Consider the following 18204-nt stretch of genomic DNA (forward strand, 5'->3'; position numbering starts at 1 on the left):
TTCCATGCCTGCCTAGGGGAAAAAGAAACTAAGTTGACATTGGTACAGACTTTGTCAAACTAATAGATGATGGCAAATTGCTTTGTCCAAATTAAAATAGATTTCAGCATCCCAGGGCTTTGTCTAACGTCAGTGCTCCTTGAGACAACAGAAAGCATCTTTGCAAATGCCTTCTGCAGGCCTGCCAAGTTAAACAGTCCAAGATTGAGATTCTTTCTCGTTTTGCTGAATGCAATGTTATAAATATCATGCCTGAGGGTTATTGTCAATACCTGTGAGTAGACAGATCACAAATACCTCTTCTACAGAGTCGAAGCATGGGACTTGCAGTCAGCAGCCATGTCATTCACTACCTGTCTGTTGGATTAATCCAACCATTTATAATGTGCGAGAGGAGAAACCAATAGCTAAGTTCCAGAGCTAAGAAGGAACAGTGTGGCAGTCAGTTACAACCACGGCTGCCACTCTTGCTCAATGTCGCACAGACCTCATGTGCTAGAGAATATTCCTTTGCATGAGTGATGTGTGTGGGTTTTCTTGTTGCTTCTTAAATTTATTTTTTAAGTTAGGAAATCTTTCTACTTTGTGAACACCCAGGGAAAATCCCACTGTGTTCATGCATTGTAGTTCTCTCTATATATTTTTTCACTAACTCATTTCTTTAATGTCCAACGAAGAAGTTTGTTTCAAACCAAGTTGTGAATAAAATGATACTTAATAGCATTAATGGATCAATTACATAAAGAAAAAAGCACAGTGCCCCAAACTGTTATGAAAGTTTCTTATTCATATTTTCTAAAACTTTGAAATAAGTTTCTCATTCCAATCTTCCAAACTCAAAAATCTGTAGTGGAATTTAGTTACAAGGAGGTCTCAGTGATCGCACTTGCATGCGGCTTTCACTAACACCTTACCAGTGTAACCCCAGTCACTATTGGTAGCAGAGTCCATGTCCCCCACCTTTTTGAATTGTATAAGACAATTCAATTGTATAAGAAACCTCTGGCTGAAATCCGGATTGAGAGATAAGCCCTGGTGGGGGAGGTAAACAGTTTTCCTTTTGACTCTTATCAGTAACATAAATCAGTGGTGATCTCTATGGCCTGCATCCAATTAGCAGAAAGGAGTAGGGCTTTGCCAGGTGTCCTGAAAATCTCAGAACATAAATATATAACAGAAGAAATGTGCAATCTCCACTCCTGTCCCACCACCAACTCCCAGCAGCATTTACCCACTGCCCCCAACCAGGAGTATATTGAGATCTCTGTGATGCTTGTTACCAGATTCCCTCGCAGATGAATCAAGTCTGTGATGGATTAGGGCTTGCTCTCTGGGATGCATTATAAGTGCATAGGAGACAGCGTAGCACTTGTACAGGCAAAAGGGGGGACACTAAATTGAGGGACTCCAATCAGAGGGAGAGAAGAGAGTAAAAAGCTTCTCCCAGGGCTGACTGGGGAGGCCTTTGTGTTGGCTAATAGATAAGACCATAGGCTCCAGTTCAGGCTTCCTGAGTTCCAATCTTGTCATAGTGTCTGAGCTGTTCTAGGCTCCTATTTGCTCCTATGAGGGCGAACATAGCAATACTCCTGGTTAATATGGTTTGTGACAAGTAATGGGTTAATCTTTGCATCTGGCAGTTAGCAAGTGTTAATAAATAAATGCTAGCTGCTATCATGCCATTGGGTCTCTTCTATCTGATAATGGAGTCTTGGAGGTTGGAAGTTTGCCAGCTACTTCAGTCATTTCACTTATTATTGCCTGGGGTTTGGATAGTTGAAGTCCAGGATCCCCTATTACTAACATTAACAGTAATCTAGAGCTTTTCTTAGAACTTACAGCCTTCACAGACAGTACTTTGGCAACTATTCTAAGTGCAAAGACTGTTTGTGCCCTTTCCTCTGTAACTGAGCCATTATGGAAATCCGAGTTTATCTGACACCGAAATCAATCACATTTCAATGATTACTAAGTGCCTGGTCATCTTGTAGATGCTAGAGGCACAGTGGTGCCCAAAATATAGTCCTGAAGGCATGGTGACAGAGAGCTGCATGGCAATCAAGGGAAGGGCTAAGAGAATAAGCAAGGGAGGAAAGCGACAACAGGGAGATGTGATGGTAATGGCTGTGATTGTCAGGAGCTATGAGGTAGGACTGAGAAGCAAAGCCCCAGGAGGAGGCGGTGTTGCAACCAAGGTTTGTATCAGGAAGCTTTTAGAGACTAGATCAAGGGAAAAGAACCTGCCAGAGCACCTGACTGAGATGGAACAGGCTGGAGGATACAAGAGATCTCTAAGAATCCTCTTACAGACTTATCCTCAAAGTCTAGATGACATCGAGTTTTAGATCAACAAATTCAGTTTGGCAATCAGGCCAGCACAATGTCATCATCCTCCCCACCCCCTTCAAAAATGTACATTTCTCTCCAAGTTTAAGTTCTTGGCAACTCTTTCAACACATCCTAATCAGACCTGTAACAGCCTAGAAACTTCTGGCTAATTTGGATTTGACTAAAACTTTTGTACCATGACGCTATGTAAAGAGATTCAATTATGGTGCGCAGTGTTTTGTGAGTAACTACCCCCCATAAAAAGTTAATTAATCAGGGGCTGTGTCAATTTCCTCATGCCATGTCAATTTGCTGCAAGGTAATTAATCACTAATCACCCACCAAGCAGCAGGCCGAGGGACAATCCACGAGCCATTTATTGTCTTTCTCCCAAATAAATAGCACACGCATCCAGGAAGAAACACATCTTGCCTTTCACAATATTTTTATCGACACTTTTGCATGTTGTAATAGACGGCAGCCACAAGCAGCTGCAGTTCAATGGAATATGAATATTAAAGAAACAAATGAGCGGAGATTTATAGGGCATTGCATTTCTGTTATGTCAGTTTTGAGATTAAACCAAGCAAATGAACAGTGAAAAATTACTCTTCCATGTGGAGAATGGTGATTAGACTTGTACATTAATTAGAAATTTTTGTTTTCCTATTCAATGCATTTCAAATGAGGATGTCCTATAAGGAACTGTTTGTCCAAAACGTAGATTTATTCACTTCTAAACAGTAGTATTTAATATCAACACGCATTTTTCTACTGAAACAAGAGTAGATCCCAAATGTGTGTTTCAGGGATAAATATATGTGAATATGAGAACCAGAGATTCCATAAATTAAGTGGCCCCTGTGGTCTTTTTGTAAATGAAAGGATGAAATGCTTCTCTCCCTTTTTTCCCTACTAAGCACAAAATTATTGGATTAGGAAAAATGAAAGATTTTTCATTTTTATTTTGACCTAAACTTAATATGCCCTATCATATTAAATTTTCAAATGAATGCCATTAAAAGAGTGACCAAGTCACATGCCACACCCTATATTATAAACCAATTTGGCATACTTTTATTTGAGATCCATTTTGAAAGCGGAAACAAACATTTTTGCCATTTGAAAAAATGATCAGATTTTTTTGACTGTTCATCACGATGTGTACGCCATGGCCTCCTCCAGAATGGCTGCTCCAGGAGCTTTGGCTGGCTGTTTCTCTTGCCTTGATATATAACCCATTGTGCCATTTCTTAATTTATGGTCCTGCACACAGAATGGGAGTTCCCCCAAGGGGAATCCGGCAAAGCCCAGAACCTGCTGTTGAAAGCATATCCTCACCCCCAGAATTGTGTAACTGAATGTTTCCTCCCATAAATTTCCCACAGGACAATTCAGGTCCAAATTAGCATGTACATTTCTTCATCTCCAGACCTTCAAAAGGGGTGGGGGAAGGTGATATTTGGGAGCCATGGAAGAGGAGGCATGAGACAAAGAGAGCCCCATCCACCCTGATGGCCCACCTTTACCAGGGCATCTGGCAATCTCATGCAAATTCACACCAGCGCACAAATGCAAAGAATAATTGCCCATTAAAGCGGTTGTATATTTTTATGGCTTTGATGCAGAATCTGCCCCCCTGTGGGGTTTTGCATCTGCTATTCTTCCATCCCTCCCAGAGCTCTAAAACTTTAATATGCAGTTTATAACCCTCAAGTATTTTCCACTGGTTTTGTGTTTCTTCTCCTGGGATTTCTGGGCTGGTGAAATGATCTCATTTGTGTTTATTTTCGAAGGTAAGCACCATGTCCATAAAAGAGACACAAGGGGAGTTGCCGCACGCACGAGGCACTGTAAATACACTCAGTGCAGAAGGCATGGGAAGTGGGGCTTTGTCTTCGAGGGGGAGATGGCCAGTAAGCAGTTTCCACTTTGGTAAATGGCTGATTTTTCTGATTGACACCCACAGGTCCTCCATTTAAAAGTATTGACCTGCCTTGATGCTTGAGCACATCACAGCCTGCCTCCTGTTACATCCCTACAGTTTCTGTTTCACTGAGTTCTGGGGATAGGACTCCTTGGCTAGAATGTGGGATCACTCCCCTAACCTCCCCCAAATATGCTCTGGCATAAATCTAGCTAAAGGGTGAGAATAGATGGGCTGGGAATATTGATGTATCAACAAGATGCACAAGTGATGTTTTCTCCAAAAGCCCCTGCCCTGTTTTCTTCAAGAAGAATCCATTTTTAGCTGATGAGCTAAATCCAATTTTCATTGCAGTGATACCAGATTTTTCACTTTGATTCATGCTGGATAAGGTTTAAGAGGGAACCTTTGGGTTTTGTTTCCCTTGTCTCCTTCATGCCAGGAACTAAGGATTTATAATGTATCCACAAGTCAGCTTGGATGCTTTCCACTGCCCTCACTGGCCATCTGTTTACATAAACCTGAAGTTCAGCTAGGAAAAAAATCAAACTCCATACTGGGGTTCAGAAATGCCTATCATCTGATACCTCTTTTCATTCTAACATTGTTCTTTAACGAAGAGGCATTTATAAATATTGGACAAGGTGACAGGTTTATGGCATGTATTTTAACATTGATTTACTCCATTCCAGAAATGGAGAGGACATTGTGAGTTTCCATTTGGCATTTCTCATTGGATTTATTAAACATTTATTGCCTACTTATTAGATCCAAAATCTTGAACAGGGATGCGGAGAGATGACAAGATTCTTTTAAGGTAACAAAAGTGTCATACTATAAAATAAGCGTATAATTAAGAATTTTTTATGGGGTTAAAGGATAAAACAGCTTTAGTCTTGTTTAATCTGTATCTGAGTCATCTGTCCAGGTGATTGCTTCAAATATACACTTAACTATGTTTCAGCATCTGCAAGCCACTATACCAATAGGCAAATAAGAAAAATATTCACCCATCTCATCCCATCTTAGGTCTAAAGAAAGTCTGATAAATAGTTGTGTTTTTTGCCCTTGAAATTGGCCATTAGTCTTAGTGGCATGAGAAGATAGGCATGCTGTTTTAACCCACCTACCTACCACAGGAAAAAAAAATTCTCTAATATTAGAGAAGTCGAGGAACACAGAAGATACAGGTACAAATCAGATAAGTTTGGAATTATACTGGTTGCTATTTTCTGTATTCCATGTTGTGCACAGATTTTTAGTGTTCAGGGAATGGTTATTACTGGGTGGTGGGAGGATACTATCTAGGCTATCTGGAGGGAACAATCTGACTAAATATCTTTTAATAGGTGTTACACTTCTGAGGCATTTTTCCCAGAACAAGAAACATTTCCAAACCTTGGCATCTATGCTGCAGTAAAAGTGAATTTAAATGAATTGAGGATTCTGACAGTTCCAAGTACAATGCATTTGTCCAAGCACTGTCTTCTTCCATTGGAGTATTTTGGGTTTGGTTGTATTTTCTGGACAGATGTAGCACTGGCCTTTCTAGAGATCCTGACCTGACCAAGACCCACTTGCATGGCTTGCATAATGTTTATCTGCAGTCACTCTGTACCCTGGACCATGTGATGAAAGGTGGGTTGCGAAGTAAAGGATTCCACTCTCCTACAAGGAAGAAGGTTAAGCACTGATAGGGCGGCCACGCAGTGTTTGGCACCTCGTATCTGTGTGATGCCAGGTGCTCCCCTAAGTCTCAGAGCAGACCACATGGAGAGCCCTGAGATAAGATCTTGCTTTGTTACTAAATCACCCAGGCCACACTTGAAATTTTGATCCTCTTGCCATAGCCTCCCATGCTGAAGGGATTCCAGGCATGTACTACCACATCCATCTCAAGCTACTTGATTTTCATATGCATGGTGGGCTGGGGGGTGGGGACCAGGGCAGTCTTCTTCTGAGTGAGATTTGAAAAAAAAAAAAAAAGAAAGGCATTTTTAAATTGAAGAAAAGAAGGATGGAAGGGAGAAATGAAAAGAAGGGTGGAAGGAAAGACGGAAGGAAATAAAGAGAAAGAAGGAAAAATAAGAAAAGAATGGAATGAAGAAAGAAACACTCATTGATCGGGATGCCTAAGCAGAGACTGCAAAGGGGGCCCCAGGCCAGTTCTAGACTGACAGCAAGAGGGAGTGGAGAAAGCCCCTGCCAGGGAGCCACGCCCACAGGCTCCCTGCTCTCCCTGAGGAGCCTCTGGACCACAGGGTGCTCCCTGGAAGCTCTGTTTGGCCAGGAGACTTGGCCTCCCTGAAGGCAGTGTCTGAGCCAGGAGCTGCTCTGTGGTCCTCACTGCGTTCCTTTAATAGAATAAGAATCCTGTAACCGCTCTGCTGGGAGGAACCCAGAGAGCCAGGTATTAGGCCTTGTAAACCCCTCACCCTGCAGGGGGACAGAAATTTTCTCCCTGGAACAAAGAGACACAAATAGATTCCCAGTCTCCTGGAATCTGAGCAGCACAAGCTCCCCTTGCTCTGCTGCTGAGCTTCTGTTTCATGTTCTATCTCAACATCTAAATCCTCCAAGAATGACTGTAAAACCTGCTTGTCGCTGAGAGGAATCTTGTCTCACTCACACGGCCCCACAGCCAGTGATAATGAATAGGTCAGCATAATTACCGTGTTTCCTCACACAGGCAGCCAGCTGCTCTGCCAGATTGCGCATTTTTCATTTTCTTTATTTCAAAATCCAGGGTGTTCCTATGAAAACTTAATACTTGAATGGTGGCAAAAGAGATTTGGAGTCAAAGCACTTCCCACTCATTTTTCCTCCAGCCCTGCAGCAAGTTTCTCCTATCTCCTTCCTGCTGGTCTGATGATACTAGGATTTACTCTTTTTCCCCATTGAGACTCCTGCCTCTCCACATTTCCCAACATGTTAGTGGAAATGCCATCCAAGAAAGACAGGTGCTGGGGGCTGGCAAAGAGTGTTAACTAAAGCTGCATAATTTGTCTTTAACAACAACAATAAAAAGTTAAAAATAACCTTTATGGTCTTTCCACAAACAAATAGAAGGATGAGATCACTCTGGCTTGGATGGGTGATCCCAGTGTTTTACCAACATTGCAGGAGAAAGATGCAGTCGAATCTCTTCACCACTGAAGAACACACAAGGGATTTCAGATCATCACAGCCAGGTTGTCGTTCACAAAGTTCGAGGGTTTTATTCCAGCCCAGAGGCGGCACATTGTTGAGAATGGCTTCTGTGGGAAATGTCACTCTCTCTTCCCACTCTCATGGAGTCACAAACTTCTGCCCATTCTCATACCTCCATTGTTCACTGTCACCTCCCAGGAAGGAGCTATGGATTCGTGGTTTCTTAGGCACATTTTTTCCCATCCTAAGTCATGTTTTGCCTTTTTCCTTTCCTAAGCCACAGCTTGGTCTGAGTATGAGCGTACACGGATGGGTCTCTGAAAGAGATGAGAAGACCCGAGGTGGCACGCTTCTCCTCCTGAAGGTGATGGTGGGAAGGGGCCAAGGGGCGCCTCTTGGCAATGTGGACACAGAGTGAAGAGGACTTCGGTGCAACATGAACTGTAACACCCTAGGAGAGGTTAGGTGTTCTGCAGAAGCCTGAGAAAGAATTTGGATGTGTTGGGTTAACTAAATTAGAGAGCTTCCTTTGTTGAAGGCTTCCCAAGCTGTTACTCGACTCTCCTAGGACAGTGGATTTTCAAATGCTCTTCCCAGGGAAGCACACCTTGTGTGGGATGTGGTTTGGGATGCACTTCCTCCTGCTATGTGAGCTGGGACAGGCATGCTGAGCATAGCGAGGACTGTGCTCAGAGGCCCTGGAATTGGCTCCAGTGGCTACCTGGGCTGTTCTACCTGAGTGTCATGGGAACCAGGACCTCCCAGATAGAAGCCTTTGGATTAAGTTTCAGGAGTCTCAAGGACTAGTTACTCACAACTCAGCTCCTGACTCCTCACCACTTTTTTTTTATTCTTAAGTTCTTTCATTGGTACATTTTAGGTATACAATATGTTTACATTTATCATTGGGTGCTTGTACCTGTACATGATGGATCTTGGTTCTTATTTTTTTCCCATTACCTGTGTGCCCTTTACCCCCTCCACCCTTCCCTATTTACATTTTTTTTCTTTTCTTACAGTTTTTCCTTCCCCTTCTTTCCTTTCCCCTTCCCCTCCCACCACTCCTACCCCTTTGGACCTTTCTTCCTATTTCAAATTATCAATTATTCTTTTTAATCATTTTCATCCTTATTTACGCTTTCAGTTTCTCACACTAGAGAAACTATTCAGTATTTACACGTGTGTGTCCTATTTATTTCACTTAAGAGTATGGCCTCAATATGCATCCATTTAGCTATAAATGACTAGTTTTTCATTCTTTATGGCTGAGTAGTACTCCATTTTATTAAAAAAATACCACATCTTCTTTATCCAGTTTCCAGTTGATGGGCACTTGGGCTGTTTCCAAGCTTGAGCTATTACAAACTGTGCCGCTATGAACATGGGTGCACATATATCACTGTGGTATGATTCTTTTAATTCTTTGGGGAAGATCCCCAGCAGGGGAATAGCTGGGTCAAGTGGGACTTCCAGTCCTAGTTCTTTGAGGTATCTCTATACTGATTTCTACAGTGGTTGCACCAGTCTGCACTCCCACCAACAATGGAGAAGGGTTCCTTTCTCCCCACACCCCCACCAGCATTTGTTATTGGTTGATTTCTTGATAGCAGCCATTCTTTCTGGGGTCCTCACCACTTTTAGAGACTTCTTCCAGGAAAGGAATCCCAGGAGCTTGTACCCCCACTTATCTGTCTGTGTTTAGGGTGCCTGTGTTTGCTTTTTTAAATTTTATGTTATTCTGGGACAGGGTCTCACTGAGTTGCTAACTTACTCAGATTGAGCTCAAACTTGTGACCTTCCTGCCTCAGCCGCCAAGAGAGCTGGGTTATAGGTGTGTCCCATTATTCCTGGCTGTGTATGCTTTCAAAAGCTTCACAGACTGCTGAGGAGATTGTGGTATGTTGTTATCTATCTATTCTATGGGGGAAACAAGTATACACTCATGACACACTCATACATACACGTGCCTATAGGAATACTTCAATTAAAAGCTTCCAGCGAATCATATATGGTATAATGGAAATGTGGAAAATTTTTAAAAATGCAATAAAGGGAAAGCTATAAATAAAAAGTGAACTCATGCATTTAGGCTTCCAAGGTAATTACTGGCATGTGGAAGTATATTTGCAAATGTCTGTACAAATATGCCCAGATGTATATTGCACACTCAGAGTCATGCGTATGCATATATACTTTACATATATACAGTGGTTGAGAGATAATCACACACACACTTTGCAATCTACCTTTCGTACAGTGTAAGTTTATGCAGTGAGTTTGTCTCCTAGGAGTAAGAATTCGTTGTGCATGATTTGTCATTGACCATATTCTTGTGGGCAGAGGGACCGCTGTCCTCCCTCCTCCTCCCGGAATTTGTCCTTGGTCTCATCTCTGTTGTCTTCTGCTTTTTCCCTCCTGATCTTTGGGGTGGGGGCTGAGGCGGTCTTGCTTTGGCTCTGCAGGGAAAGGGTCCGGAAAATGGTCCCCTCGATGACAGGCCGCACAGGTGCACCTCTCACAGTTGCTCTGCTCTCTTCTCTCTCCCTCAGTGCCCGGCTTCCCATATCCAGCTGCCACTGCAGCGGCCGCCTACCGAGGGGCGCACCTGCGAGGCCGCGGCCGCGCCGTGTACAACACCTTCCGGGCCGCGGCGCCCCCGCCCCCAATCCCGGCCTATGGAGGGTAAGTAGGCCGCCTGGCACCAGCCCCTACCCCACCCCAGGCACGGAGTGTTTGTGAGCATGATGGTCTTGATCGAACCCCTCCTCCCCGGAACCACCCCAGCATGCAGTCCTGCGCGCCTGCAGCGGAGCACCTTGCAAAGAGTGTTGAAAAATGAGTGTAATTTGGCCTGTCATGGTTGGTGCCTTTAAGCATTCTACATGTCACATGGTGTTATGGAAATTCTCTTTGAGACTGAATGCTGGAGAACAGAGACTTGGTTACAGCCAGAGATGTATTTCTGATGATTGCAAACATCTGTTTATTAAGGAGGTTGGACCACTTTTGCCCCTTGAATTCAAAGGGACTTGAGGTTTTTCATACATAAAAATCACTAGGGTGGTGTTGCTCCCCTCCCCAAACACATCTTGTGCTCCCGGGTTTATGAGCCTTTGCCTGAGAAAATTAGGTGCTGAGTCAAATGCAAACATTTGAGAGTTTGATGAAATTGGAATTAATTTGCCTTTTAGTTGCACTTTCCAAAGTAGCATGAGCCTCCTTTCTCCTCTGTTGGGAAAATGCAAATTGTTTTGTCCCCTAATGCCCATTGGGACCTTCTGTGCATGGGCTTTGATATTGCTAAGTGACTATCAAGGAATGGTGGCAAATGCTGAAAAAAAGTCCTGATTCAATGGAGAAAATTTTGATATCCTACTCTGTCTGCTCTTCTGTTAGGAATCTTTATAGAAAGCTCCTGCATCCTCAGAGTCAGGGAAGCAGATGCCTCTAAGGTAGTGGCCCCAGGCTAGGGGACATTTGTAAAGTCTAAAGACATTTTTGGTTGCCGTGGTATGAAATGAGAAACAGCAATAACAAATAGTGGGTACAGCCCAAGGACACTACTGAGCACCCTACAGTTCACAAGTCAGTCCCTCCACCACAGACGTATCAGACTGCTGCTGAGAAAACTCGCTGTCTGGAACATTCAGTTGTCCCCAAGAAAGCCTGGTATACATTAAGTCCTCTCTGGCTGGTGACTTACTTTCCAATCTGTGGAAAGAGTATGGCTGCGTTCCAGATTGTGTGAAGAGGGTTAATGCATTTTCTTAAAAGCTTTGTTGTGTATAAATCTTTTTGGAAATCTGAATTAGCCTAGATCATCTCTATTAGACAGAGGACAAAGGGAAATAAGCTTGTTTTCATCATTTATTCATATAGCACCCATTCCAAAATAGATCACTTGAAGTGTTTCAAAAAGAAAGACAATGAAGCAACATTGAGAGTGTAGAGGAATGAAACTAGGTGCAATCATCAGGAAAGGATGATAAAGGCAAAGGAATAAGACAATGACCATGAGCTTTCTTGTATAGTGCTGAGTTGACTCTGAGCATCTTCTTGGAGAAAACAGTACACAAATATTTTGGGTAATGGGAAACAAAGAATGCAATGGCCCTGAATATTCTCTGCCCCTGCAAATGCCTCTGTATGCCCTAAGCCTTATATATCTGACCATGTGATATAAGAAATCATTGATTATATAATCTTTACGTCAGTCCCCACAATATTGAGCCCATTTTATAGATTCACAAGTACACAAATAAAGATTTATGATTCACAAAGTCACACCAGGAATTATGGAAGGAAAAATCTAAGTCACTCTCTTGGCTCGTGTAAATTCCTAAAAGCAAGATTCATAAGGCATAAATGCAGAATTGCATGTTTATACCATATTATTTTGTCTGAAAATTGATCTCTTATCTAGGTGCACAGTAATTGTAGCTTTGTGAGATATATATATATATATATATATGTATATGTATTCAATCAGTACCTGAGTACTGTATTGAACAGAAAAAATAATACAGTAAAATTATATAGCTTATCCTCACATGAACAATTTATAAAAATCTCAACATAGCACACCTGCTGTAAAATTGAAATTTACTAACTTATAATGAATGTGCTCTTCAGCGGGAATAACCATGCATAACTAATTAATGCCACATACACCAGGGAGACATACAGCCATTTCCAAATGGTATGAAGTGTGTTTGAGACTACTTGGGATAGGGTGCAATTTTAATATTCCAGTATTTTTCCTCATCAGTTTGGTTAAAATGATGGGTCATGCCTCTTTGCTGATCATATTAGGGATGGATTCTCACACCAACTTAGAAGATAGAATTCTCAACAGACTGCTAGGAGGAGGGGCAGAATTACTGGTCTCTGTGTGTGTGTGTGTGTGTGTGTGTGTGTGTGTGTGTGTGTGTAGGGGACCCTTGTTTGCAAAAATCTGTAAGAACAAAGTGGTGGCCCAAAGAAAGGAAATTCAGCTGGTTACATGGGCAGTTCATGGGCCAAATATTGCCTGCATTGCATTAGCTGGAGAAGGCAAAAATAGATTCTGGATCTAAAAGGAAGATTTATTTTTCCCCTGGATCATTTGGCTTAGGCTTCAGAAAGGTGTCTTACCTTGAAAGGGGAAAGAATAAAGCAGGACAAATAGCAGGGATTGGCTGGAGGAGAGAGGGCCCTGATCTTAGGTTGTGGGGAAGTAATTAGCAAGGAAGTAGTTGGAAATCCTCTCTGTCTCCAAGAAGGGATATCATCACAATACAGGTGTCCAGGTGGTCCAGAGAGAGTGTGGCTTTCTTGTAGCCACTGTCTCCAAAGTTCTTTGGGAGAAGGTTTGAGTGTTTCACTGATGTCTTTACTCCAGCCCAGTTCAGCTCATCATCCCTTACTCAACACCTCCCATGCTTTGAGCTCTTCTGTGCACTTAAGATAAAGAGGCCAATGAAAATTTTCTAGTGAGGGCAAGAAGAACATGGAAGCTAAAAATTTCAAAAAGTGTGATAGGTAATAAGATGTGAGCACCAAGGAAGAGTTCTTATCCTGGTGGGGGCTTTTAGACCAGATATCCCAGAAGTAAAGAAATAAGGGATATGCTCAAGGCTAAGTGTTTCCAAAATTGCCATGCTAAAGCCTTGCCTAGCAATTCTCTCCTACATCCAGTAATATCCATCTTTTAGTAAGACATCGCCCAGCAAACTACATTTATTAAAGAAGAATTTATTTTTCTTATTGTCATCAATTAGAGATGTATCTGCAAACCTATTCTTCACAAAATATCCAAAGGAATCTAGATTGTTACTAAAACTCCAGCCCAAAATGTGCCATATATCCTAGATCCAAGTGTGGCTTCAATATTTTTCTTCCTCTGGGAGATTTAAAAATGATATTCTGCAGAAGCCCATGGCTATCTTTTTTTTGGAGCTTTGGATGAGCCTTGGAAGTATTCAACATTTCAATAGTCACACACAAAATTCACTAAGGATGGCCTTATCTTCAACCATCCTCTGCCTTCCCAGCAGGTAAAGAACACAGGTGATGAAGAAGCCCTATTCGATCTTGCATTACATTCCTAAACAGAAAACTCTTGGGACATCAGTATTGTTCTTAGGGCAGAGACTTTGCTGGGAATCATGGAAGGATCTTAGGAACAAGTGAAAAACCCTAGACGTAGCCAGCCAACTTTAGCTAAGTGGGACTCATGATGAGCTAGGAAGCAGTGTCTATGGAATTTTTAACAGTCCTTGAAAGACACTTGCAAAGAGCCTGGGTAGCTTAACCTCTGTGGACACCTGACCCCGTGGGGCTGATAGTGGATGAAACAGGAAAAGCCACATAAGATTACGTTTTAGTAAGGCCCACAACCTGAGTGTGTTTAGTGAACTGTGTCTGTCTTGTTGAAGAAGAGGCAATTATTGACATTTTTATCAGCGGTCCCTACTGTTTCTCAGGGCCTCCTTTTGCTTGTGTTGAGCACACAGAGCAGATCTGTCCCTTTATCAATTATTTACCTCTTTCTGACTCCCAAGCCACCGACATGGTTTTAGATGTATTTCAATTGTTTATGCATTATATAAATTATAAATAAGGTTTCAACTAGCAAACTGTCTGAAAGAACTGAATGGACAAGATTTTTCTTGTTTCTCTTTGCATTTGATCCTGGACTTAATTTTGTGGAGAAGCCTCAATGTTAGTTCAAGTCCTCCTAGGATTACTCTTTGGGAGAATCCAGTCTTTTAGTACCTACTGTTGAAAGATTACATGGTGGCTATTGACCTGTAGGTCTAGGTGGCAGGCAGATGTATTGGAGACACATCACCAGTATCTGACATCAGAAGGAAGCTGCTAGGCCCCAGCCACCTCCCAGAGCAACTCCAGGAAATTAGACTTACCAAGTTCCTGTTCTTAATTATTACACAGCTTTGTATCAGGTGCCCACTATATACCACGCGTGTTGCATGGGACTAGGCTCTAACGAAGCATCGTGAAAGATGTTCTTTTTAACTCTAAGCACCCGACATTAGCTAAACAGCTATAGGGTCTTCATTCTCCTTGTAGCTTTCAGGAATACACTCTGCACTTTCTCAGGTAATTAATTGTGACAGTTCTACATACAACTTGGCAGAGGTCTGAGAAGTATTTTGGAGAATACTCTATGTCACTTGAGTATAAGAAAATTCTAGTGGAATTCCAAAAGAAAACCACTTACAGTTGCCCAGTGCAAGAATAAATCCACAAATAGATTCTTAGGCACAGTTTTCAGATTAGTTCTCAGACTAGGTTCTAAAAAGCCTCTGACACCAATCTCTAGGATGATGTGGGTGTGTTATTATGTATATATGCCAGCCATATTTTCTGATTGTATTTTCTAAATGTCTAATCCTCCACCTGTATTATCTAATGCTTAGGAAATTTTTTCATTTAATATAAATCTAAAAACTAAGGTCATCTTTTCTCATTTTCACAATACTTTCCAAAATAATCTAGACTTTTTTGGGGGGTAGGGGTGATTTCTTACTCAAATTCTTAGCCCATTTTTTGTTTTGTTTTGTTTTTAACTAGGGATGGAACCCAAGGCCTTCTCATTAAACCGCATCCCTAGTCCCTTTTTTTTTTTTATTTTTTGAGACAAGGTCTTCCCTAGTTGCCCAGGCTGGGCATGAAGTTGAGCATTTTCTGCCTCAGCCTCCAAAAATGCTTGAATTAGAAGCATGTACTACCATGCCCACCTGCTAGCTTTAGTAAATAGCCAAAAATTCTCCTGAGTACATTTATAGAAAATACCAAAACCCCACTAAGTGTTAAAGCTCTTTTGGGGGAAGGGAGTAGATTTCAAAGATACCTTTAATAATTTGGTTAAAAAATATATTTTCCTGGGGGAAAACATACACATACAAACATACACAATCCTATATGAATATACAAATTCCAGTGAGTTCATGGATCTACCTGATATCCATTCAAACGTAACTATATTTGAACACACTCAAAAACTTAATTTATTTTCCAGTTGGAAGGGGCAGCAGGATAGAGAAGTCTAAAATAGCCTTTCCTACTGAAATATATTTGTGGATTATATGTATTATATTACAAAAACAGACTGTATAGTTTGGGTACACTATTTCTTCATTCTTTCCTTTTCCTTTTTTAAAAGCAAACTCATTTTCTATGGTGCAATCATTCTCTGTTGCATTCATCCAAATGTTTAACTACTGCTATTACTTTTCTAAGAAAATGAGATGTGCATTTGCATTATGTTCTTGCAAAAGCATATTGCAATCCCGAAGTGATTGACAAGCAATGCAATTACCTTTGCATGGCTACACACATCATCTTCGCATTAAAATAGGACCTCACTTGTTTGATGCATGACAACATCTCCCTTCTCTTGTGACTGAGCTGTAATCTATCTGTAGCTGCATCCTGGACAAGGACCCTTGTCCTTCCTCTATGTATCTGATATTTTCAGTACAACTGTTTCTTGAAACTTTTTTAAAGTATTTGAATGCATTCTTGGAAATTAGTATGAGAGTTTGTTTAAGAGCTTTCTCATACCTGGAAACACCTTTAGAATCACACTTAGGAGACTAACCTTTATTTTCAGTCCAAATGTAAAATAACAATTTGGGGTTCATATTCCATACAGTAATGTTCTTTCATTCCTTGACCCAACAGCAACATCAATATCACCTGTTACTTATTAGAAACGCAAATTCTTAAAACCCTTCCCTTCATCCAGATCTATTGAATCAGAACCTCTAGACTGGGCTGGGGCCCAGTCTTCTGTGTTTCAGTAAGTCCTCCAGGTGATTGTGATGCATGTTCCAGTTTGAGGGACACTGCCTGCCATGTAGTTAAGAGTGTGGGCTATGAGGCACAAGGACCTGGGCTAGAATCCCAGCTAAGCCAACACTAGCTCTTGTTGTTTCCACTTCTTTATGTCTAAAGAGGTGTTGATAGTTTTATCCATGGCATGGGGGCATTGTGGGAGGCTGTATGGAGCATGCATACCCCATGGACTGACCCATGACAATTATTCTGTAAATATGAATAGCCATAGCATTGGGGTTTGTGCTGTGACTAATAGCAGGAAAAACACAACACTTCAGTAAAACTGCCAGCCCCACTTAGCGGCTTCCTTTTACTTTGTTGATGACCAAATTGACTCCTCATTTTCCACAGTTATCATGAAGATAGATCACTTACCCTCTCATTTCTCTCAAAAACATCCAGGTGTTATACACAGTGAAAATGAGCAATCTCTTCCTGTTGTGGTTTATAACAGCAGTTAGAATTCTTATTTTCCCTGCAAAGCCACCATATTCTGGTGAATTTCTGAAGAACCTAAAGCTAGAAATGATGCCCTTTCTCCAGGCCCTCCAAGGAGCCAGACATCTTCCAGCCAGTGAACCCTTTACCAACGGTTCTTTTGCCCAGCCTGCTCCTCCTACCTCTCTTCCCAGCTAAGCTTTGAGATTTCTGTTACTTCCTCACAACTCCTCATCTCTGTTGCTGGCCCTGCCCACTTCCGTGCCTCATCTTCACTGCCTCTGTTCCTCACTTCTGCAGCACACATCACAGCTGAGACTTCCCACCTATGTGCATGCCTTGGAGTCTGTGGTCACTCCCTGTGACCTCCACAGGCAGGTTCAGTGGGGAGGGAGAAGGCTCACTCCCTGAGCTTGGCACAGTGGGTAGTGTAGAGCCCACCTTTCAATCGCAGAGAGGTGGGACTCATATTCAGTTTGTATGATCTTGTCAAAATGAAGAAGCTAAATCACAGTTTCTCTTTGCCTCAGTGTCTCATAAATTTGGAATCTGAGAGACCCTGTACTAATTTTTATGGCCCACATTGGAGAGCTAAGCATGGAAACCAGGTTATCCAACTGGGCACAGGTTTCTCTGAGGTAAACATCAGGGTGTGATCTTTTCCTCCTTCTGGAAATTGTTACAACTAAGCCTGATTGTAGACACAGGACAGGTCACGGTGTACAATAACCTGTCCTAGAGAAAAGAGGTGCCAGTTTCCCAGTGAGAGTTCAGCCTTAGCCACATAAGGTAGCTCCACACTTGATCCCACTGTGTGCCCAGGGGAAGAGCCCTCAAGACCCAGGTTTGACTTTCCTCTCCAATGTCCACAAAAGAGCAGAGAAAGACTGAATCCAACCCTACAAACATTTAGAGAAAGGCACTGTTTCCCATATTTAAGTATATATTAAAATTTGTTTACAGCTGTTTGTTCACACCCGAATTTCTTTCTATCTAGTCTTTCCCTTGGATCTCCTAATACAGGACTCAGTGTTTACGTCTTACTCCTCTTCCTCTCCTCCAATGACAACAGCCACTGGTGCTGAAAACCAAACCAGAAACAAGTCTCTTTTCTGCTCCCTCCTCCATTATTGAGTTCTACCTGAAGATGACAAGGAAATGATGGTCACTTCATTTTTTTTTTTGGTGATAGTACTGGGGATTAAACCAAGGATTTCATACATGGTAGCCTAAGTATTCTACCACTGAGATCTACACCTAATCCTTTGTATTTTGAGACAGGGTCTCTCTAAGCTGTTCATGCTTGGTTCACATTTGTGATCCTCCTGTCTCCCCAGTAACTGAGGTTACAGGTGTGCACCAACTCACCTGTCTTCAAGAAATGACCCTTTGTCACCTTCTGCCACCTCCAGATGCTCAACGTCTTCTGAAAAATATGAGAACTATTCAGTCAATAGAAAGTTATTGTATCTCTTCTTGGTACAATTGCCAGGCATCAAGTGAGACAAAATGTTGAC

General features: G+C 41.9%; 1 protein-coding gene across 50 annotated transcripts in view; it reads left to right on the plus strand.

Annotated features, from left to right (window-relative positions):
• Rbfox1 (RNA binding fox-1 homolog 1) overlaps positions 1-18204 on the plus strand; it is a 1452839-nt gene that overhangs the window by 1387445 nt on the left and 47190 nt on the right. For all 50 annotated transcript variants that reach the window (XM_087202739.1, XM_087202724.1, XM_013065590.3 and 47 more), the window contains one exon: positions 9955-10087. In XM_087202739.1, the coding sequence (XP_087058865.1) occupies positions 9955-10087 (133 nt within the window). The remainder of the gene's footprint in view (positions 1-9954; positions 10088-18204) is intronic.

This window comes from Heterocephalus glaber, unplaced genomic scaffold, assembly GCF_053883595.1.
Source record: "Heterocephalus glaber isolate CG9 unplaced genomic scaffold, H.glaber_assembly_v1.0 deba00001781, whole genome shotgun sequence".
Classification (NCBI taxonomy): Eukaryota; Metazoa; Chordata; class Mammalia; order Rodentia; family Bathyergidae; genus Heterocephalus; species Heterocephalus glaber.